The sequence below is a fragment of the Budorcas taxicolor genome, chromosome 17 (genome assembly GCF_023091745.1).
Source record: "Budorcas taxicolor isolate Tak-1 chromosome 17, Takin1.1, whole genome shotgun sequence".
NCBI classification, from domain to species: Eukaryota; Metazoa; Chordata; class Mammalia; order Artiodactyla; family Bovidae; genus Budorcas; species Budorcas taxicolor.
The window spans coordinates 46,770,448-46,793,396 of record NC_068926.1 but is presented as its reverse complement, the minus strand read 5'-3'; the positions used below and the strand labels follow the sequence as shown (position 1 = coordinate 46,793,396).

Sequence of the window (22,949 nt, the reverse complement as noted above, 5' to 3'; positions counted from 1 at the left end):
TGCAAAATGGAGGGCCCATCTTGCATTAGATGTTAGGCTTTCTGCAGCTGGTAGAAATGATCCTGGAGAACCACTGAATTGTTTGTAAAACCGACCTGACAACTGAAGTTGGGCAGAGCTGGATTAATTAATCTCGGAAGACAAATCCAAGGAAAGTATCCAGACAGATGTTTCGAGGGAATTCTGTGAATATCACAGGACTAAGAAAGGCCATTGAGAAATCAAAATAGCCCTCGAATGTTTTTGCAGACATGACTTTCTTTGCTCCAGGAAGGCTGCTCTTCCCAAGTGTTCAGGGTCCCACCCTGGGCCCAGCTCAGAAGGGCTGCCTGTTTTTGGGTGTGCCAGAATGTTCATTAAGATTTTATGGAAAACCCCAAGTGAACTTTCTGGCCAACCTAATATGTTCATCCCAGCCAAGATGAGCACAATGGAACTTTATGGAAGTGACCCTTAACAGCTGTAGGATCCGAATAAATCACATGATGGGAAGACCCCACAGGCTCATCCATTTCATCCTATCTGTTTATGGTTTCCCTGGGGGGAGTAGGTGGGGGAATGGAAAGGGGAGCACCCGTCCTGTTACAGCTGGGAAGTCAGGGAGGAAGGTGGGGTTTCCCCAGCAGACAGAGGTGTCCAGAACCCCAAATTGTATCCACAATGGAACTTCATGTCTTATACAGTCATATATATATCAAAAGAAAACATGAGGGACTTCATGGTGATCCAGTGATTGCCAGTGCAGGGGGCCAGGTTCCATACCGAGCCCAGGAACTAGATCCCACATGCTGCAACTATGACATGGCACAGCCAAATAGATAATGTGTGTGTGTGTGTGTGTCCATGATCAGTCATGCCTGACTCTTTGCGGCCCCATGGACTGTAGCCTGCCAGGCTCCTCTGTCCATGGGATATTTCCAGGTTAGAATCCTGGAGCAGGTTGTCATTTCCTTCTCCAGGGGGTTTTCCTGACCTAGGGATTAAATCCTCATTTCTTACATCTCCTGCATTGGCAGGCAGATTCTTTACCACTAGCACCACCTGGGAAGCCCATAAATACATACATACATACATAAATATTTTTTTAAAAAACGAAGATGAAAAGAAAAAAATGAGGGTGAGAGAGCAATTGTGAGAGCGCTACAGGCACCCCCTTTCTCTGTTCCTCTCAGCAAGCACGTGTTCAGGAGTCGGTGGCCCCAGGAAGACAGACCTCCCCGCCCCCTAGGATGCTCCCGTTGCTTCCTGTCTGTAGGATGAGTCTCTTACAGATGCAAACATCAAATATGTCCAACAACACAGCCCCTAAACAGAATCAGAGTTCTCTCTCCCTCTCCCTCCATCTCTGTCTGTCTCACACACACATACATGGCCCATGCGTGTATTTCATGCTTCCCAGCTGATTCAAGGCTGCTCCAGGACAGTACTGGCTGTCTGCAGCTCCCCTCCTGCTCCCCACTCCCGCCCCTCCATTTGCACAGGGTGACATCCTGGTATCCCCTCCCTTGAGGGGCCCCCTCCCAGAAAGATGGCTCACCTGCAGGCAGTGTGGAGAACTCCACGAAGGCCTCCTTCCTCTCCCTCTGCTCCAGGGGCAGCTGCCAGGGCATCTGATGGGGCTTGGCCAGGACCTTCACCTTGTACGCCATGTTGGGCCTGAGGTTGCAGAACTGGTACTTGTACCTGGCGGCCCTGACGACATCCAACTCCTGCTCATTGAGGAAGATGACATGGCTGTAGTTGCTGTTGGTGGGCAGCCAGGACAGCTGGGCAGAGATCTGGGTGATGTTGTCCACGCGCAGGTGGGAGGGAGCCACCACCACGTCCTTGCCCACCAGCAGAGTGCACCGCAGCTCGTCTGAGCTGCCCCGGCTAGTGACACACTGCACGGAGATGCGGTAGGTGCAGGCTGCCATGTTCAGCTTCTCCACCAGGGCCTTGGTCCTGCCGCCCAGCGCCAGGCTCAGGCGCGTCTCCGCATCCACCAGCACGTTGTAGCTGTTCACAGTCCCCCAGCCAGGGGGCACTGCCGGGGGCTCCCAGCCCACAATGACACTTTTGGCGAGTTGTTTGATGAGGGTGATTTTCCGAGGGTAAGGCACGATGTCTTCTCCGATGTCATCGATGTTTACGTCCAGCGTCCCAGCTCCGTGGTCGGCGAGGCTGGAGTCCGTGAGCGTCGGAGAGTGGAGGTCCAGAATGTTCTCCCCTTCCGAGCTGACACCCGCGTGGTTGATGAAGTTCTGATCCTGGTCGTTCCCCAGCGTGCTGGCCAGTCGAGATTCATTGTCCTGGATGAAATCCACGAAGTTGGAGGGCACCAGGCCCCGCTGCCCGTCCAGAAGCTCCCCTGTGGGGCCAGGGACAGGGTTAACACTCGAGCATCCCGTGGGGGCCCCCAACATCCTGCTGTGGAGTCTGCACCTCCCCCCCGAGGGGACCATATGGAAAGCAACGAGGTTACGGTGGATTCCTCAGTTCTTTCCAGGAACCTCTTCAACATCACCTCGTCAGGAACGCCCTCTCCTGTGTCTGTACCCCACTACCTGCCATCTGCCCCCCCCATCAGTCATGCTGTCTTTCCCCCATAGTGCCTACCACCCCACGATCATCCCCTGCGCAAACCTCCCCCAATCAGGATGAAGGTCCAGGAAGGCAAGGACCTGTTCTTTTTTTAATTGAAGTATAATTGCTTTACAACGTTGTATCAGTTTCTGCTGTACAATAACATGGATCAACAATATGTACACATATATCCCCTCCCTCTTGACCCTCCCTCCCATTCACCCCCCACCCCACCCCTCTAGGTCATCACAGAGCATCGAACTGAGGTCCCTGTGCTATACAGCGACTTCTAATGAATGGGTAAAGAACATGTGGTAGAAATGTAAAATGGAATATCACTTGGCCATAAAAAGGAACAAAGTTGGGTCATTTGTAGTGATGTGGATGGACCCAGAGTCTGTCATTCAGAGTGAAATAAGTCAGAAAGAGAAAAACAAATAATACCTTAGTGCATGTGTGTGGAATCGAGGGAAATGGTACTGATGGAGCTATCTGCAGGGCAGGACTAGAGATACAGACATAGAGAACAGACTTGCAGACACAGCGGGGGAAGGAGGGGGTGGGACGAATTGTGGAAGGACAGGGACCTTTGTTCCCCGCTAGCCCTAGAGCGACATCTGGCACACAGTAGGTGTTCAGTAAGTGTTTATCAGAAGAATGAACAGTGTGTGAAATATGTGGGTTCGCAGGCTATTACACATCTTACTCTGAGTTTTGATTGTATGATGACACAAATGGCAATTAAAAGGTGACTTTCCCCCTCCTTGCAAAACAGTATGTCCATCTTAGCAAAAGTCCCCAAACGTGTCCATTTGGTGGGAAACAGAGACGATCTGTCTGGTGCCAGAGCCACCCGTAGGCTGAGTAGCCAAAAAATGCCACCAAACTAGCTCTTGTGGCCACAGGCGATCCCAGCGGGGATCGCTTTTTGTTTCAGGAAATAGTCTCATTTCTGTGTGTTCTCTTTATTCATGGGGCATGAGAGCCCGCTGAGAGCAGAGCCCTGGAAAACCGTGAAGTGTTTTGAAGATCTTCAAAGATGACACAGTTTGGATAATCTTGCAATACCAGCAGGCAAGGGCTGTTTGTTTCCCTGATTTGTCGCAGAAAAGGCTTGACTAGGGGTCCCGGGGTCTGGGAGGCTCGGAGTATATGAAACGAACAGTGGGTTCTGCTCCCAAAAGACCCTCCCTCAACTCAGGGGATATGCGATGGGCCCAGGAGAAGGAGGCTGAACTCTGAACTGGTCCTGATTCTCCCAGAATCAATGAGAGTCTAATCTGCTCCTGTCCTCAGCTGGGGGGCGGGGCAGGTGGGCCTTGAGATGTCAATCTTTGCCTTGAGGATGCTCTGAAAACACAGCCTCATTCGACACAAGGGAAGAAGGAGGCGGGGGATGGGAGTGACAGCAAGTCCTATGTACCAGGCCCCCACTTCAGACCCCACACCTTCTTCCTTATTTATCCTCACAGCCACCCCTCAAGTTGGGAACTGTGACCCTCTATCTGCACAGTGAGGGGCGATACTTCTCCCCTGTCACGTGGACAGAGAACTGAGCCTTGCCGCCTGCCTTTAACCCAACCTCCGGAAAGTCTACATGGGCACCGTGCTGGTGCAAATATTCTAGAGTATTCCAGCGAGGGTTTTCTGGCAGCCACCCTGGGCACACGGGCCACCCTGGGCACACAGTTCTCCCTCAGTGTGCACCCCGGTGATGGCAACATGAATTTATGTTAAGAGCTCAAACTGTTTTGCCACTAGTCCTGGTGAAATTCCTTGAGTGGTACAGTCACAGCCATGCCTCTGTTCCCCTGGTAGCAAACAGAAAGTGGGAATTTCAAGGATCTCAGATTCTAGCATCTTCCCAGACAGAAAACCAGCTAAGGCTGGGCTGCTGACCTCAGGCTACCAGACCTCAGGCCAAGACATCAACACCAAGAGCCGAGAGTGTGGCCAAAAACTCCAAGGAAACTTCATGAGCTCGTGAAAGAGAAATCGGCTTGTTTAGTAAGAAATAGTTTTTTCCTGCTCAGAGGAAACCAAGACTCTTCTATTAGGGCAACAGAGAAGTTTAGGGAACTGAGAAATCTGGACCTATGAATCGGCTGGGGATGTTACATGCTCATCCTCTAGCTACAAAAGTGACCAAGAGTATGAGTTTTGGGTGGAAGAGTTTGAGATTCCTGATTTTACACCGTGGCAAGTGCCCATAAAGGAAGTGGTCAGGCAGCATATGAGGCCAGACCACCCAAGGTTAACAATAGAGCCTGAAGGTCAATGGGAGCGCTGTTAACCAGGTGAGGTCACCTGAAAGGAGGCTTGGCCCTGCTGTGGAGAAGGTGCTATGCATTAAGACGGGGACAGTGTGGAGAGACACTTGTCTGTCAGCCCCACATGTCTGCAGCAGCTCCTGGGAAGCTCCATGGACGTGAGATGGTGTCCACTACATGTCAGAGGGTTGCTTGGGGTTAAAAATAGGAAACCCCACTCAGTCAGCCAAAAGGAGAACAGACACTTCGTGATTCTGGAGGGCAGGAGGGTCAGAGAGGAGACTGGGGCGGCCAGAGGTGATGGGGGCCCGGCCATGACCTGGCTTGCATGTGCCCACCGCCCACCAGGCTCTCACTGACCTTCATAGAAGCCGTCCTCATCCATGTCTCCATAGACGTAGAGATACTTCCCTGCTGTGAGGGGCAGCTCAGCCTCTGGGTTCTCATTGGGCCCATCGAAGGGGTTATAACTAGAGGGAGAGACAAACCCACTAGGTGAGGCTCTGGGTGGAGACTGACACCAGCCCATCCCTTCCAGAGCGCGGAGACCTCCTATCTGCTCCTCCTGTCTGCTGTCACCTGGATATTTTCTTTCTTTTTTTTTTCTTTTGCCTGTATATTTTAGACCCATACAATGGTTTGGTACCTGTGAGTTGTCCGTGCTCTGAAAACTCAGACCACTAATGTCTCAGCTCACACAGATTTAAAGCTAAATGGTAATTCTGCAACCAAGCTGTATACTCAGGGTCCTTCATATCAGATGTCATTTGTGTGTGTACACATGTGCTCAGTGTGGAATCATATAATTCCAAATTATATTGTGACTCCCTGAATTGCAGCCCACCAGGCTCTTCTGTCCATGGAATTTTCCCAACAAGAATACTGGAGTGAGTTGCCATTTTCCGCCTCCAGGGGATCGTCCGAATTCAGGGATCAAACCCATGGCCCTTGGGTCTCCTGCATTGGCAGATGAATTCTTTACCACTAGCGCCACCTGGGAAGCCCAGAAGATGTTTAAATGATTCCAAATTATATGTTTTAATAGGCTTCTAAGTTGGTAAGCAAATGTAAAAGCTACTAAGGACTTCCCTGGTGGTCCAGTGGCTAAGACTCCAGGCTCCCAGTGCAGGGGGCCTGAGTTCAATCCCTGGTCGGGAAACCAGGTCCTACTTGCTGCAACTAACACTGGCGCAGGCAAATTAAATAAAAAGTAATTAACTCTATAATGTTTCAATACATTTTATTGAGGGAAGGTAGAATTGTATGACATATACTGTTCAGTTATCTGTGTACCTTTTAGGCTTTGCAATATGACATAATTATCTTTTCCCTCATGAAAGACTCTATCATATCCATTTTAATGGTTATATAATATTCCACTGGGTAGACTAACATTCTTTAATTGATCCCATGCTGGGCATGGACATTTCTTCAAACGTTTGGCTGATATAATCAGTGCTACATCCAATGTCCTTATCAACATATCTTTGCTCACTTGCCCACTTTCTTTCTAAAGATGAGTCCCCAGGAAGCATATTTATTTGGCCAAAGTCATGCACATTTTAAAGGTCTTGGGTATGTTCAGCAAAATATACTGAAAATGATGCACATTTTATCTTCCCCTCTCTACCAGGACTATAAAAATGCCCACCTTTTCAGGTCCTCAAGATATTGGAATTCACATTTTAAAAAATCACCTCCAACTTGCAAAAAGAACTTGTGACATTAATTTTTAATTTTCTAATTAAAAGATTGATTAATTAAAATAACAAGAAAGGCCTCGTCAAGAAAAAGAAAATGTGACATGACTGATCATGGCAGATGGCTGGGTAAACAAAAGAACAGAGTTCCACTCATTGTCCTATCACACAGCGGGTGTAGCCCCTACAGCCACCCAGGGACAGTGTGCCCTTGAAGGATTCGGGATAGAGCAAATGGAATAAGGCTTCTGTGGTTTTGGTAAGATGGGCATCTTAAGAAAGACTTTCAGTGACTCCAGGTTCTGGCATCCTCCCAGACATACAAAAGCACTAAGCTCATTAACTTGAGAAATGTGTTCTTTGTGATCAGTAGGGCCTCCCTGGTGGCTCAGAGGGTAAAGCGTCTGCCTGCAATGCGGGAGGCCTGGGTTTGATCCCTGGGTCGGGAAGATCCCCAGAGAAGGAAATGGCAACCCACTCTGGTACTCTTGCCTGGAAAATCCCATGGACAGAGAAGCCTGGTGGGCTACAGTCCATGGGGTCACAGAGTCGGACATGACTGAGCTACTTCACTTTCACTTCAGTACTATTTTAATGCTTGACTACATGAATTTCCCAGCCAAAAAAATTCATGTAAGTCCTGGTTCCTCCCCTAACTCTTCAGAGTAGTTTCTCAGAGCTACCAAGGGCTGTCTCTTAAGCCACAGTCCTTGTGATTCCCTGAATAAAATGTAACTCATAGCTTTCACGTCATGCATTTTTTCTTCAGTCAGCAGGAGTCTTTCACTGTAACTAATCATGGTGATGTGATGATGGTTACACACCAGCAGCCCCTTGAGTTACCAGCACTTTCCTCTCCCTCCGTGTTTTATTTGATCCCCATTAATGCCCGGTGAGGATTGCAGAGATGATATTAATATTATTATTCCCAAAGTTCATGGCCAATTGTGATGACTTATCCAAAGTCATAAGCTCATTAAGAGGTGGGTGTGGAACCAGAGGGCTCCCAGGTGGGCTAGCAGGTAAAGAACCCACCTGTCAGTGAAGGAGACATAAGAGACATGTGTTCGATCCCTGGGTGGGGAAGATCCCCTGGAGGAGGGCATGGCAACCCACTCCAGTATTCTTGCCTGGAGAATCCCATGGACAGTGTAGCCTGGTGGGCTACAGTCCATAGGGTCGCAAAGAGTCGGACATGACCAAAGTGACTAAGGCGGCAGGCGGCTGGAACCAGAATGAAGGCCTTCTGATCTTCATCCTGTGAAGTTTACCATCCTGTGAACTATACCAAGCCACCCTTTCCCTCAGAGCCCAGAGGTCCAGGAACATCATCCAGAGCTCTGAGGGTTTTCCTGCGTCAGTAACTTCCCTGGGGCATCTGCATCAGGAAGACAGCACAGTTTACAAGGTGGTCCCTCTGGTTGGGGGTGGGGTGGGGTGGTAAATACACCACCAGGAAAACACAGAGGATGGAAATGGAGCTTGCTGAGCACCCTGGCTCTGGCTGGTGACCTCGTGTTGGAAGCACACGAGTTGACCACATGTACTTTCTCTTTGCCTGGTTTCACGCTGGCTGTGAATCCAGACTCTGGGTGCCTTGGCTCTTGGGCACCTTCCCCGGAATGAGGTCTCGTCTCCCCAGGAAAGTGAAGGGAAGGTGAGTCTGGCGGGCAGGCGGCCCCTGCAGCCTTGAGGGACCAGGCTCATCTCTGGGAAGGGAAACAAAACTGGCGAGGAAAACAAACCCGGAAGCCAGCTCGGCATCCCGGCCATGACTCCAGCTCACTGGCCTGGAGGGTGTGTTGTGCTGAGCAGCTGTGCTCAGCCCGGCTCCATACACACACAGGAAGAACCATCCTCCAGTCAAACACAGGGTAGGTGTGAGCCCTCCTTCCCAGGTCCCCAGACTGGTGTCCTCAAAGCTCTCCCCAGCACTGTGGCAATGTCCCCACAGACCACGTGAAGGATGCTCGTGGGTGCAGTCGGCATTCAGATGGGGGACCCTCCTCAGGGGCTGTCTGGCATCCTCACCCAGGACTCTCCAGCCCAAGGTGGCTTCTCCAAAGGCTTCCATCATCTGAATGTCAGAAGTGGGTGTGCACTGGTAAAATTAGCAGATCAGCAGAAAACAATTTACTGATCAGCAGATCAGTTATTCAAGATGATTCTCACTGGAGGAAGCAAAAGGCTTTGAAGGTATATGGATAGCTCACACCCACCACCTCTGCTTGAACAAAGTCTAAGCATCTCATGCAGAGGCATCCACACCATTGGTGATAGCTCCTGAAGTCTGATTTCTAAGCAGTTCTGTGCACAGCCCTGAGGCGGGACTCTGGTGCCTGATGCCAACTAAGAGGGCAGTGGCGTCTGCCTTGCCTGCTCTGGCCAGCCTGGCCTGTAGAGGGTCACTGGAGCGTCAGGGAAGACCAAAGCCCGGGTCTTTACTGAGCATAAAGTACTGGAAGTCTGACTTCTGTATCTGCTTTTTGTGACTATTTGATTCATTCGTGTCTACGCATGGCTGACTTTGGGTGGAGGCTTATTGCATTATAACCAGGTAGGGAAGTTGCGGCCAGGTGGCTAACCCTCACCTATCTCAAAGTTTTCAGTGGCGACCACCAGGAATCTGAGAGTCATCCATGACCAGATTGGCTCACTGGACACAGACACATGGGTCCTCCAATGAGAGCTCAGCTCCCGGGCCATGATGGCTGCGTGATATGGCCCAGGCACTGGACAGACAGGGAAGATGCTGGAAAGGTGCTGATCAGGGTGTTCTGGGCAAGGGTTAACACTTTTTGAGTTTCAGCTTGCTGCCTGTTATGCAGTGAATTGCATCCCCCAAAAAAGATGTTTGGATCCTACATCCTGGCCCCTGTGGAGGTGAGGTTATTTGGAAAAAGGGTCTTTGCAGGTGTGATCAAGTTGGGATGGGGTCGTACTGGAGTAGGGAGGGCCCTAAGCCAATGGCAGGGGTCCTTGTAAAAGGAGGAGGGAGCGCACAGAGGGAGAGGGAAAGAGAGCACATGAGGATGGGGCAGAGTGGAGTGGGGCGTCTCACTTGAGAAACCTCAAGGATGCTGACAGCCAGCTGGGAGAGACAGGATGGTCCTCCTCTGGGGGCTTCAGAGAGCACAGTCCCACCCACACCTCAACTTCCCACCTCTGGCTTCCAGAACTGGGAGAGAATGGATTTCTATGGTTTTAAGCCATCCAATCGGTGATAGTTTTGAATGGCAGCCCTGGGAAACTAACACACTATACAAACTCTTTCTATCAGAACAGAGAAACTCTTTGTTTTGTTCACTCACTAAGCCACGTCCGACTCTTTGCGACCCCATGGACTGCAGTACGCCAAGTTTCCCTGTCCTTCACTATCTCCTGGAGTTTGCTCAGACTCATGTCCATTGACTTGATGATGCCATCCAACTACCTCATCCTCTGTCGCCCCCTTCTCCTCTTGCCCTCAGTCTTTCTCAGCATCAGGGTCTTTTCCAATGAGTTGGCTCTTCTCATCAGGTGGTCAAAGTATTGGAGCTTCAGCTTCAGCATCAGCCCTTCCAACGAATATTCAGGGTTGATTTCCTTTAGGATTGACCGGTTTGATCTCCTTGCAGTTTCGGGATTCTCAAGAGTCTTCTCCAGCACCACAATTCAAAGTATCAATTCTTCGGTGCTCAGCCTTCTTTGTAGACCAACTCTCATATTCATATATGACTACTGTAAAAACCATAGCTTTGACTATGTGGATCTTTGTCGGCAAAGTGATGTCTCTGCTTTTTAATACTCTGTCTAGGTTTGTCATAACTTTTCTCCCAAAGACAATCTCTTGGCATTCTCCAAAGCCTGGCTGAACTCCCACCTCTTCTCAGTGCCGGGGAAGGGACCTATCAGCTCATGGGGCGTCCTACCCATCACCCCATCTGCCCCGAGGCCGCCCACCCTCACAGATGCTCAGAGGATGCAGAGAGGAGCATTGCTCTTACCTGTAGCGAGCGACACACAAGTGGACCTTCCCCGAGTACCTCTGCTTGGCGGTGTTGGAATTCCGATCATTATCCATCTATTAAAGACAATGGGTGTGTGGGTTACTGACACCAAAGGCTTCACATCTCACGCTGGAAACACACAGGAAATCTCTTCCACAGTCTCCCCAGGGTTTTCAGCCTCACGTGGTGAGGACTCTGCCCACCATGAGATTCTGCCATACCTGGGTTCTCAGTTTTGGGCATGACCCAGAGACAGGGCAGGCTCCTGGGTCACACAGAGAACATTTATAAAGGACTCCCCTAATACTGTCTGATGTCACTTCTATGTGGAATCTAAGAAATAACACAAATGAAGGTATATGCAGAACAGATAGACTCACAGACAAACTTAGGTTACCAAAAGTGGGGAGGGATAAATTAGGGGTGTGGGATTAACAGATACACCCTACTGTATACAAAATAGATGAACAAGAAGGATACACTGTATAGCACAGGGAATCAGAATCATTATCTTGAAATAATCTATACTGGAGTATAATCTACAACAATACTGAATCACTATGCTGTATACCTGAAATTAACATAATACTGTAAATCAGCTATGTGCAGCATATGCATGCTAAGTCTTTGCAACTCTATGGACTGTAGCCTGCCAGGCCCCTCTGTCCATGGGATTCTCCAGGCAAGAATACTAGAGTGGGTTGCCATGCCCTCCTCCAGGGGATCTTCCCAACCCAGGGATTGAACTCTCATCTCTTACGTCTCTCGCATTGGCAGGCGGGGTCTTTACCACTATTGCCACTATAATATTGTAAATCAAATATACATCAATATAAACAACAACAACAACAAAACAAATAAAGAGCTACTTAAAAAAAGATCTCATCTTCTCTCACAGAGAGGTGAGCACTGGGTTTTAAGGCCTGAGACGGTCACTGCTCCAGAGCCTGCCAGGCTCCTTGGAGGACAAAGTTAGCCCAAGCTCTGTGTCCTCAGCCCTCAAGGACTCCATACAGGGAGGGGAGTGCTCGCACATGGATGGTGCCTGGTGCTCCTGGGAATCCTGCATGGAGGAGGCAACACAGAGCTCCTTTCTCCCGGTCCCCCCTCCCCCTGCCCTACTCCTCTCTGCCCATGGGGGCTACAACCATCTTGGGGTTGTGGGGAGGGTAGGACAGGGCCCCAGGCTGGAGGAGTGGGTGGTTTTTCTCCCAGGGGAGGGTGGGAGTGACTGTGACTTGTCATGTGTAGCCTCCTCCCCTCGCCCCCACCCCAGGAGAAAAGCCCGGGGCTCCTGCCTGCTCCCTCCCCACAACACACTCCCACCCCTCCCCTCTGGAGTGGGCTCCCCAGGACTCAGGCCACATCACTCCGGTCTCAGGACCTTTCAGTGGTTTCACCCTGGACTGAGCCAAAATTTGAGAGCTTGCTTGAGGTTTCAACTCGCCTCCCACTCCACCCCCCAAGCTCCTCTCTGGCCCAGTGGGCTTCTCCTGGACTCCTGCTCATAGATACAGACCAGAAATGGTCCATGGCTGGTCTGAGAGGGGCCGCCCTGTCCTCTGCCTCATCTCTGCTTGCTGGGTTCAGGACATTCACTATCAGCCAACTTTTAGATGTTGACTCGTTTATGGTCATTCTGCCCATGAGAGCAGGGACTCCCTTGTCTGCACACTGGGCCCTCACACCCTGGTATAGAGTAGGTGGTCAATGAAGATGAGTTAACCGGAGTGAAGGCAGGGAGGGAACTAGGGAGAGAGGGTGGGAGGGCCACCCACAGCCACAGCCACAGCCCACATTGTGGGTAGCAGGGCAGCTGGCCGAGGCCAGGAAGGACTCACGTCTGATTCAAATCTGCATCTTGGGCCACCGGATCTTGACAGGAAGGTAGGCTTGACAGACAGAGGTTCCGGCTTGTCACCCGGGAGCGGGAGGGGCCGGATATATTCACCGATCACAGTGCGGCTTCCAAGGGCGCTCTCCTGACCTGGACACGAACATTGGAATGGTTTGAAAGAAGGTGCAAGGGAAATAACCAAAGCGCGCTGGACGTTTGCCTTCCCCATGGGTCTTTCCTGTCTTTGGCATCAGCCTTTGAGTTTCATTTCAGAACCCACCCATCTCCCACTCTTCATCTACACCCTCTGCTCTAGGCCATCCATCTGGCAGAGTCCATTCCTGGCTACACTGATTGTTTGGTGGAGAGAGTGTTGCACGCAAGATGGGAAGGTCCCATCAGAGAGACCTTCATGGGAGTCATGAGCAAAGAGACTCTCCTTTTTCCCAGCTTAAAACAGAAAGGGAATGAGATTTAGTAGTACAGCGGCCACACTGTCCCCAGGAGGAGGAAATTCCATCTGAGAATGCAGCCTGCTCATAGAAGGAGGAGCTGGAAGACAGAGAGGCAGGAATCAGGTCCAGATGGCATGGTTGGAGCCCTTGAATCCACCTGTGTGTTCATACACTCAGTTGTGTCCAGCTCTTTGTGCCCATGGACTGTGCCACACCAGGCTTCCCTGTCCTTCACTATCTCTGGGAGTTTGCTCAAATTCATCTCCATTGAGTTGGTGATGCTATCTAACCATTGCAGCTGTACCTGAAGCTAAGCCATCTTCATCTACTCTACATGATAAATAAATTCCTTTTTGCTCACACTAGTGTATGTCAGCTTTCCTGTCACTTATTATTAATAATACAACCTGAACAGTCCTGACATACACAAAGTGGCCAATGGTCAGGTTTACGGCTGAAAAACACTTTTGATAAGAGATTCACTAGGGCCAAGCAGATCTCTACCCATCCTGTCCTCGTGTGGTTGCTGGGCCCTGTCCCAGGCACAGCTAGGGGGAGGTGGGGCAGGCACGGAAGAATCGAGTCCCTCGACCAGTGCTTGCCCAGACCGTCAGATTAAAGTCAGCAGTGTATTTTTAGGATCAGACATGAATTACAGAAGTAACTTTTTCCCCTTCCCCGAGTTCTCGCTGCCCAGTGGGCTGCAGACACCGTTCCCTGGCTTTGTCTAGCCTCTGGCTACGGCTCTCCCATCATGGGGACTGCTTCACAGAGGAAGATGACTCACTGAGCCCAAACCAGGAGAAACAAAACACTGTAAGAAGCGTTCCCACAAAGACTGCATGGAAGTCACCCCCTCAGTCCCAGTCTGATTAACAAAACGGTGGCAAAGCATCACTGCCGCAGAGGATTGACGCTGAAGTAGACCTCAGGTGCTGCGAGGAAGCCACATCCCAGGGAGCAGCAGGATGGCCCTGGTCACTGCCCAGGATCCCTAATGCCCACAGCAGCGCTCGGCATTCAGCAGGCGCAAAGTCCATATTTACTCAGTGAATCGACTCTCAAATCCTGCAGCCTCAGGAAGTCAGCTGAGGACGCGGCCTGATGCTTCAGGGCTGCAGTGGAAGGGTGTTACTCTGACATGGGACTCACCCAGGTCAATGACCTGTGAGTGGAAGTGACGTGTCCTGCTTCAGGGTGGAAGCCCTTTTGAGCCAGTGTCTAATTTGCTACACCTCCTTTCCCCTGAGATGGAACATTCCAGACAGAGGAGGCTCAGCATTCCCGAGTGAAGACAGTGTGGAACCCATTCCTTGATTTGGTTTGAGGTGGACATGCAGCAAGATCAAAAGAGAGAGAAACTTGTGCTATTTTAAGCCCCTGAGATTTGAGGATGTTTGTTACTGCAGCTGAACCTAGCCTGTCCTGACTGATACACTGTTGCTGGGATTAGCAAGGAGTGACATCACCAGAAAAGGTGAAATGACTAGAGTTGCCTCCTATTTACATTTAACTTAAACAAATCCAGTTCTCTAGAGAAAAATAATCTGATGCCTGTGGCATGTTTTACCTGCCCTTCTGCTCTTTCAGTGAATGTGAGATTAGACACAAAATCATGTCGTGCCCTCAGTTGCATATTCCTTCGTGATCTGCATGCCTCAGGATACATATTTTTTGGAAAATATGGCCACTGAGCCCCAAACAATGACTTTATCTGGGGTTTCACCAAAACTCAGCTCCAATACTCGAAGGAAACTGGCAATGGAGGGGTGGCCCTGCAAGATGACACGCTCCCTTCCTAGCAGATGTCCAGGGATCATTCTGTTCCTGTGTGGTTCCCGCCTTGCTGGTTGTAGGTGACTCTACTGCACAGAAGGTGAGTCTCGACCCCACCAGGGGCTCACAATCAAGTGGTCCTGTCCTCCTCACCCTCAGGCTGACCCAGCCTCTGGCAGGAGGACCCCGACAGAACGTGCAGCACACCAGCCTGGCCCTGCTCAGATTCTGCACTGGCCCTGCCCACTCCTTCCATCCCCCAACCTCCCCTCCTGCATAAGGAGGACAGGCCAGCCCAGCAGGGAGTTTCCTCATTACCCTCACTCTCCAAGTGGCCCCTGCCATCTGCCAACAAAGAACGACCTTGAGGAGGACTTCAGGGTTGCACAAGGAAGCCCCCTTGCAGGCATTCCTCCCATGGCCACAGATGCCAGCATAGCAAGGATGCTCTAAGGATGCTGCCAAGTATGCCTGGCTAAGGAGCTGGTCATTGAGCACAATGGCTCTTCCAAACGGCTAAACAGAAGCCTTGGTGCAAACCTACTCTTGTACCAGGACCTAGAACTCCCTTAATAGAGATACAGCCCTGTTTTGGTTTTGTTTGTTTTGTTCTTAGTCAGCATCCATTTTCCTCCATCACAAATCAGATTGGTTTTTCCAGATCAATCTGGACGCCAAATGACTCAGGTCAATCACTGCTCCCCCTCCAGTGACCCATGAGCTCGCCCTGGATCTTGCCCTGGACCAACACGTTCTCATGCTGTGCAGAAAGGAATTCACATGGAGGGAAGCCTGGGGCTGCTACTTTAAGAAGGGTCTGCTGACAAGTCAGGCTGCACTGCGACCGGGAACAGTCTCTAAACCTTTCCCTACACCAGTGGGACAGGCTCCCTAGGTGACAGGGCCATTTCCCTGTAACTAGACTGTGGGCCCATCCTGGTTTGTGCTGAGTGCCTGCCTAGCTCAAGCAGTCTGGAATTCTGGCGTGTGCTGGGCAGAGGTGCCCGCATGACCAGTGCCCAACAGATCCTGTATGCTGTATCTACTCAGTGTCCTTGGACATCATCCCTGCATGCATATAGCTGCATTTTTTTGTTGTTGTTGCACAGTGGGCACTTCAGGTGGTCTTCCTGGGGGAGAAGGGCATAGGATGTCTGCACATGGATTCTTCAGACACCCCATCTCTTTGCCCTCAGGACCCACTCTGTGCTCATCCTGTGTTTCTGTAACAGGTCTGAGCCAGGAGGACAACTCTTTTTACTGAGTCTTGGACTCATCAACCATGCTGGGGACCTGGGGACCCTGCAAATCATGCATGATTGAGCTCATGTGAGCCCTGAGCCACAAACCTTCCCATCCAGTGGGGACTGGAGAAGTTGTTTCATCTTCAGGGCTCATGGCTCAAACTCTTTTTCCAGGAAGCAGTCTTCTCTGATCATCCTAAGTGGCCCTGGGTCACCTGCTCTCTTGTCACCTGACTGCTCGTGTCTGCCTGAGCGAGCAGCTCCCTACTCACTCATCTGTGCCCCTGTGTCTTGTCTGTGTCCCCGTACCCAGCGGGGCTCCACATAGGGCCTGCCATCTGTGCAGCATCGCAGCCTCCGTACCTGAACATGGCCTGGGGAGTACCCTGTGCTCAGAGCTTGGTGGTGGTGGTGGTAGGCGGGGGACCTCCCTCTCCCTATCTGATGTTTCATGGCCTCTTTGCATTCTCCCAATGCATGCACAGGATGGCAAGGGAGCGGGAAGGAGGGATAAGCCAAGAAACATTGTTCATCAAGATACATGCTGCAGCACCTCATTTTAATAATAAAAAGCACCCAGAAGAACTTATCCTATGTTCTGACAAAAATTGGGAGAAATCTGGAAATTCCCTCCCTTTCGTGGAATTCTAAAGTAGGGTTCTGGCACACATGTCCCCTAAAATTAAAAAAAAAAAAAATCAACTGCTTTACAGGAGAAAACTGGGCCTGTGACCTGTTTAACCTTCACTGGAGAGAAAGTTCCGTAACCAAGCAGGGTACTTCATTGTCTACACTGGGAACTTCCCCTGAGGTTACATTAAATGGCTCTGTGATTAGAAGTGATCCCTCAGAACCACGCAGAGTGAAGTCTCCCTGCTCTCCACTCTGCTTCCTGAACACAAATGTGATGGGAACGCGTTAACATTCACCGCGGGTACTACTGTTGCCTTTGTTGGAACAAAAGTTCCAAGTACATCACAATGTCATCGAGAGGTCGCTGGATGAGAAGGGAAACAAGCGAAGTTGAGCAGCCCGCCTGGCAGATCCCAATGCAGACCCCAGAGCCAGGGCCCTGGGTCCAGGTCCCAGCTCGCTGCTTGGCTGGCTGATCCTCCAGGTGCCTTGGCCAGCGTCATGTGCAGAACAGGGCTCAGAGCAGGTGGGAGGGAGCTTACACCGATTCACACCCATCAAGGGTGGTGCATCGAGTATGCGTGGGAAACGCCGGCCGCCCCTGTACCATCCCAAGTCCTGCTATGCTGGTCACTCCCTCGGTGCTGTGAGAGGCTCTGTCACACACCCCTGGCTGTGCCCAGCTGTTCCCAGCTTGCTGGCTGCACCTTCTTCTCCATCATGGCCGAGGCGGGAGGGAGGAAGTGAGGGAGGCACTTACCTTTTCCGATGGAGGGAGCCAGTCCGTTCATGAACCTTGGGAAAGACTTGCTGGGGGACGAAGGGACGTCCAGGGAGGCCACGGTGCTGCTGCCCAGCAGGTCGATCTTGCCAGCGTGCTGGCGAAATTGTTCCAGATCCCGGGACAGCAGGCTGAACTGCTCACTCTGCGTCCGGCATTTCTCCTCCAGCTCCCGCACCTTGCACTGCGCACGGAGACCCAGACTCGCGGTTAGGGGGTGGCCTGGGCTTCTGGGGCCCCGTGTGTCCGCACACAAGTGTGTGTCTGTGCATGTCTGTGCATTGCACGTGTGTGCACAAGGCTGAGTGTTGTGTGTGCATGTGTGGATGACAGTGTGTGTGTGTGCATATGAAAGTGTATGGCCTGAGTGTGTTTGCACACGTGTGTGCATGTGTGTGGTGGTGGTGGTGGGGCTGCCTCCTGCCTCCACGTGAGAATGGTGGCTGAGCAAATCAAGCTTCCTGTCAGTTGGAAGCTTGGCCGTTAGCCAGGTTCTCTCGCAGGGCAAACGTGGGAAAGCACAGGTGCCAAGAAACCCTGCAAACACTCAGATCTCAGCCAACCGCGGATTGTTCTCGGCTCTGTGTGCAGCCCAGGCACTTTGTGGTTGGCACGCCTCACTGTAGCTGCTTGAAATCTGGAGCAGGATGTAGTGAGAGCCCAGCTTTGGGGACGGCTCAGTTGCTAACTCCACGGATGCAGTTTTCTGGTGGAGGCCTCTGCCCCTAAACTGCAGAACCCCAGGGCACCCTGCTTTAGCATTAAACGGAATTGCTACCTGCTTGCTTGGGTTAGCAACATCACTGCCATCTGCAGACACCGGGGATATTTAGGGAGGCGGGAGTGTCCCTGGGTACACATGGCAGGGAGGGTACCATGGGCAGCACCCCCATACACCCCCATCTTTGCCTGCTTCTGGTTCTCAGTTGGGTGGGCGTGATCCCGCCATACTCCCCTTTCTGGGGAACCGAGATTCATACTCCCTACACTTCCTCCCTTGGTGCAAAAGCAAAACTCTGTTTCCTGCAACAAGAATTCCCTGCACCAGTCCACAGCTGGACACCCACCTGAGAAGAGGCGCATGGAGGGTCCACTTTGCCTCCTCCCCTGCTGTTCCCTTCGTGCCACCCCCCCATTCTAGTAGCTCCTTGATTATTTCTCGTCTCTCTCTTAGATCATTTAAGCACCAAGCTTGTGCTTTCTGGTCTCCTGACACATCTTCAATGCTTTGCATAATACTGGCACATCCTAGGTGCTTTTTGCTGAAGCGATGAAGAGAAAGGGCTCCCTGATTTGCAAGCATCATGCTCCTCGTGGCAGTGGCTTGTTCCATCTGCGTGGTGGTCCTGCCTCGTCTCCCTTCCTTTGTGATAAGTGGACAGCGTCATCTGCTGTATTATTAACTGTGTGCATCGTCTGACTTCTTCCACTAAAATGTTGGCTCCGTGAGGGCAGGAATTTCTGTCTCCTTCTTTCTCACTCAGCACTCAAACTAGAGCTTGGTACCAAGTTGGGGCTTGAGAGATGTCTGGATTCATGTAGGTGAGCAGACAGGGATATGGACAGTGGTAGACCGATGCTGTCTTCCTCCCCCTTCTCTCTCCTCCCTCCTCCCTCTCCCCCTCCCACTGGTATTAAGCGTTCAGCTCCTTAGGCCAGAGTGAAGTGCTATTTATGTCTGAGATCATGGAATTCTGAAAATAGACCTAACAAATCCCAAACCTATAATTAATTTCTTTGATACATTAAAATAATTGGCAAGATTCTTTTAAAAGGCTGAAAGAGCTTGGGCGTGATGGCTGTCTCCACTCAGGAAGGCACAGAGGAGACACTGGGCTCCTCCGGGCACAGGTGTGGACAGAGAGCAATCTGCCTCCTGCCTGGGTCGCCCATCGCGAAGGTGCAGGACCTGCCAGGAAGCAGCTCTGACCCCAGGATGGCAACTGCCGATGCCTCAAGGCCAAGCGCTGTGGTTTTCTGGGCTCAGCCCTGAAGAAGAGACTTTTGCTCCAAGGTCCTCAGGTGGGGAAAAGCAGCTGCCAACAGCCTCAGGTTAGAAGGGCACTAGAAGAGCCCTGAGATCACCTGTTTATCCAGGTGTGCCACCAGCTGCCATGGTAGTGCATGTGTGTGTGTGGAGGGGTAGGGGTGGGGGTGTGAAGTGATTGTGGAAGGATACAGCACTATTTAAATAGCCACATTCTCATTTTAATGTGCATGAGAAAAATGCAACTGGCCATCAGATCCTTCATGTGTATATCCTCTGTGTGTATGTAAAACTAACCTAACTCAAAAAACAGATTATTCTTTGATGCAACTTTTGTGAAATAATAAAATTAAAGTGATGGAAAACTGATCAGTGGTTGTCAGGGTCTGGAGTTGGGGGAAGGGTCTGACTTTTAAGAAGTAACATTTCCCTGGTGGTCCAGTGGATAAGAATCTGCTGGCTAATACAGAAGACACGGGGTCAATCCCTGGTCCAGGAGGATTCCACATGCCGTGGAGCAATTAAGCCTGTGAGCCACAATTATTGAGCCTGTGCTCTAGAGTCCATGATCCACAATAAAAGAAATCACCATAATGAGAGGCCTGTGCACGACAACGAAGAATAGCCCCCACTCACCACAACTAGAGAAAGCCTGCACACAGCAACGAAGACCCAGGGCACCCACAAATAAAAAAACAAAAGTAACATGAAGGTGTGACTTTGGTGGGGTGGAAAGTACTCCGGATGGTGGTATATGAATCTATATGCACCATCAAATCCCATGGAATTTATCACCAGAGGAAGGACAAAGAATGACTGTTTGTATGTAGTCTGGCTGCTGACACTGTGCCCACATCAATTGCCCGGTTTCAACAGTGAGCTCCAGTCACCTACGATGCTATCCATGGGGAGCTGGGTGAAATTATGCAGCAACCATCTGTGCTATTTTTGTAACTTCTTGTGAATCTCACATTATTTCAAAATAGAATTTTAGAAAGTGCAGATTTAAAGAAAATATGAAAAAACTGTGTAGGTGGCAGGCAGATACAGAGAAAACCTCAAAGGTGCTGGATGAACAGCTGGTGTGCGGAGACATCAGGTTAGGGGCCTAGAGGGCTAATAGCGGCCAAGGTCTCAGGAGCCCACATGGAGGTCAGGCATCCGAGGCACCTGGAAACAGCCCAGGGCAGGAGCTGATACCGAGTAGGGCCCTGTGGGGCTCCTGGACACAAAGCCTTTCTGTGTCCCCCGTTTCTTTGATTATAGGAAATAATCTTCATTCAGCCTCCATGACCATCAGTGAGTCTCAAGAGGCAGATCTCAGTTTTTAATTAGGGAAGGGAGGGGTTGAAAGACTAGGGAGAAACAGCCAAGAAAAACAATAGTGCAGCCTTGGGGCAGGGTCCTGGTTCCCCGTCAATGGATATAAACAATATCTTTGAGCTATTTTGCAGATACTGAACTCCCTCCAGGTGGAAGAAGCTAAGGATTAATGATGGATAATGGTAGGCTGCCCACAAGCAGCCCCCAGACCAGTTGGACCTGAGGTTGATGATGCTGACTCCCCCTTATCTCACCACCAACCCACCAGAAGAATGTCCATGAGCTCATCATGCCCTCTTTGAACTATTACTATAAAACTTCTCACTACCCTCTCTGAGTGGGGGACACGTGGTATTTCAAGGTGTGAGCCCACTGTATCCCCCTTTGCCTGGCAAAGCAATACAGCTATCATTTTTGACTTCACCCAAAACTCTGTCTCCAAGATGTGATTCAGCAGCAGTGCACAGAGAAGCTAAACTGGGCATCAGAGCTCCTGACTTGCTTTGCTGGGGGAAGGTGGGCACGGGGATGGCAGAGGGGAGACTGTGTGCTCCCAGAAGGCCCTGGGGGACTCAGACAAAGCCAGGGAGAGAGGCTGGTGCTCACGCAGAGGCGATGGACCACTGCACATTTAGGTACTACTGTGAACTCCACCTCCTGGCTACCACCACTTTGCCAGTCCAGAACCCGAGCTCTCGGAGGGTCTCCTTCCAAGGAGCAAATCTTTGTTCAGGGTCCTCTTCACTGATGGGTACTGTGGTGGGCAATTTCCCCTGGCAGCTGCCATGGGGTATGCCTGTAGAAAGGAGGGTTGGCTCTGATGTGAGTGATGAGGGGAAGGTCCTGGGAGGAGGTGGATCAGAGGTGATGTCAAACCATTGCTATAAATTGAACATCCACAGAGGTGGTGGGGAATGCTCATGAGAGGAGGGGAGCAGGGCAAACCCATAGGATCTTTGGGGACCATGGTGAACCAGGGCATGTTCATTTTGTCTAGAGGAATATCTACTTCTTAGCATCGGGCCAGACCCACCCTGGGCAAAACTTCCAGTTTTCCAAGAGAGGCAAAGAATCTTCATGTTAATGTTAAAAAAAAAAAAATCTCTCAGTCATTAATAGTCGGAGGGTATGTCGAGGCTTACTGTCCAACACAGCTCCTGTAGAGATGGACACGGCTCCTGTAGAGATGGACATGGCCAGGGGGCCGCCACTTTGTGATTTTACTTAATGTGACCACATGGGTAGCAGTGCCAGTGCCAGGTTGGGTTGGATGGGCCTCATGGCCCTGTGCACGGACTCCGCTGCACCCACCCAAGTCTGAGACACACAGGACGATCCCCACAGAATCTGGGGCCTGGTGGCTCTGGCATTTATAGTTTACAGTTCTCCTGGATGGAGAGCATATGCCCAAGGACTGGAACTTCATTTTGGTGCACCCGGTGCCAGAAATGAGAATCCCACCCCAGGTGTGGTCAATGCAGATGTTAGGAAGGCTGTGCACCAGAGGCAGCTGCCCCAAAGCTATCCAACACCTGTATCTCCCTCCAGCTCTAGGCATGCCCACTTAGTATGAGCAACGTCAGAAGAAAATTGGTAAATGGTGGGCTTTTACCTAGGCCTGAAGCAGGGGAGACGTGGACATTCATTGGTGAAATGAAAGGTACTCAAAATATGGGGTATGTTAGTGCTACCCCACCCTTGAATGATTAGTGCATAAGGCTAGTATACTTTGGAGGCTTCCCTGGTGGCGCCGTAGTAAAGAATCTGCCTGCCAATGCAGGAGATGCAAGAGATGCTGGTTCGATCCCTGTGTCGGGAAGATCCCCTGGAGAAGGACATGGCAACCCACTCCAGTGTTCTTGGCTGGAAAATTCCATGGACAGAGGAGCCTGGTGGGCTACAGTCCATGAGGTCACCAAGAGCCAGACATGACTGAGCAACATAAGCAAACACTGGTATACTTTGGGAGATGGACCCCAAGGCTGGGTCTAGAAATGGTCCTCTGTGTGGATACTGATTCGGCAGATTTCTGGTGCCCGAGGCCACCAGAACCAGGGTCTTCTCCTCAGTTTCCGTGGGCGCCGGTGGAGGAGGTGCCCAAGGGGGCAGAGAAGAAGGAAGTGCTGCTTTGTGTCTGCTCATCAACAAGCGCTTTGTAATATGCGTCTGCACACGTGTGACAGTGTGGTCTGAGACTTGCTTCCATGTGACCTGCCAGTGAAGTTGTAGGGCTAACCCCCTCTCACCTCCCATTTCTACCCCAAAGATTCTAAGAGTCCTGCATGATCACACCTAATTGTTTATCCCTATTTTCAATTCCTTGTTTTGTTTCTCCTCTGGGTATCTGAGGACATGGCTTCAAGGCAATAAAGATGCTGGTTCCTAAAAG

At 50.9% G+C, this 22,949-nt stretch overlaps 1 protein-coding gene across 1 annotated transcript in view; it reads right to left on the bottom strand.

The window, feature by feature from the left end:
* The window catches only part of RIMBP2 (RIMS binding protein 2), a 301,212-nt gene that overhangs the window by 42,510 nt on the left and 235,753 nt on the right, over positions 1-22,949 (bottom strand). The window contains exons 6-10 of the mRNA XM_052654524.1: positions 17,230-17,434; positions 12,366-12,511; positions 10,522-10,598; positions 5,196-5,305; positions 1,538-2,350 (exon numbers count right to left, since the gene is read on the bottom strand). Of these exons, the coding sequence (XP_052510484.1) occupies positions 1,538-2,350; positions 5,196-5,305; positions 10,522-10,598; positions 12,366-12,511; positions 17,230-17,434 (1,351 nt within the window). The remainder of the gene's footprint in view (positions 1-1,537; positions 2,351-5,195; positions 5,306-10,521; positions 10,599-12,365; positions 12,512-17,229; positions 17,435-22,949) is intronic.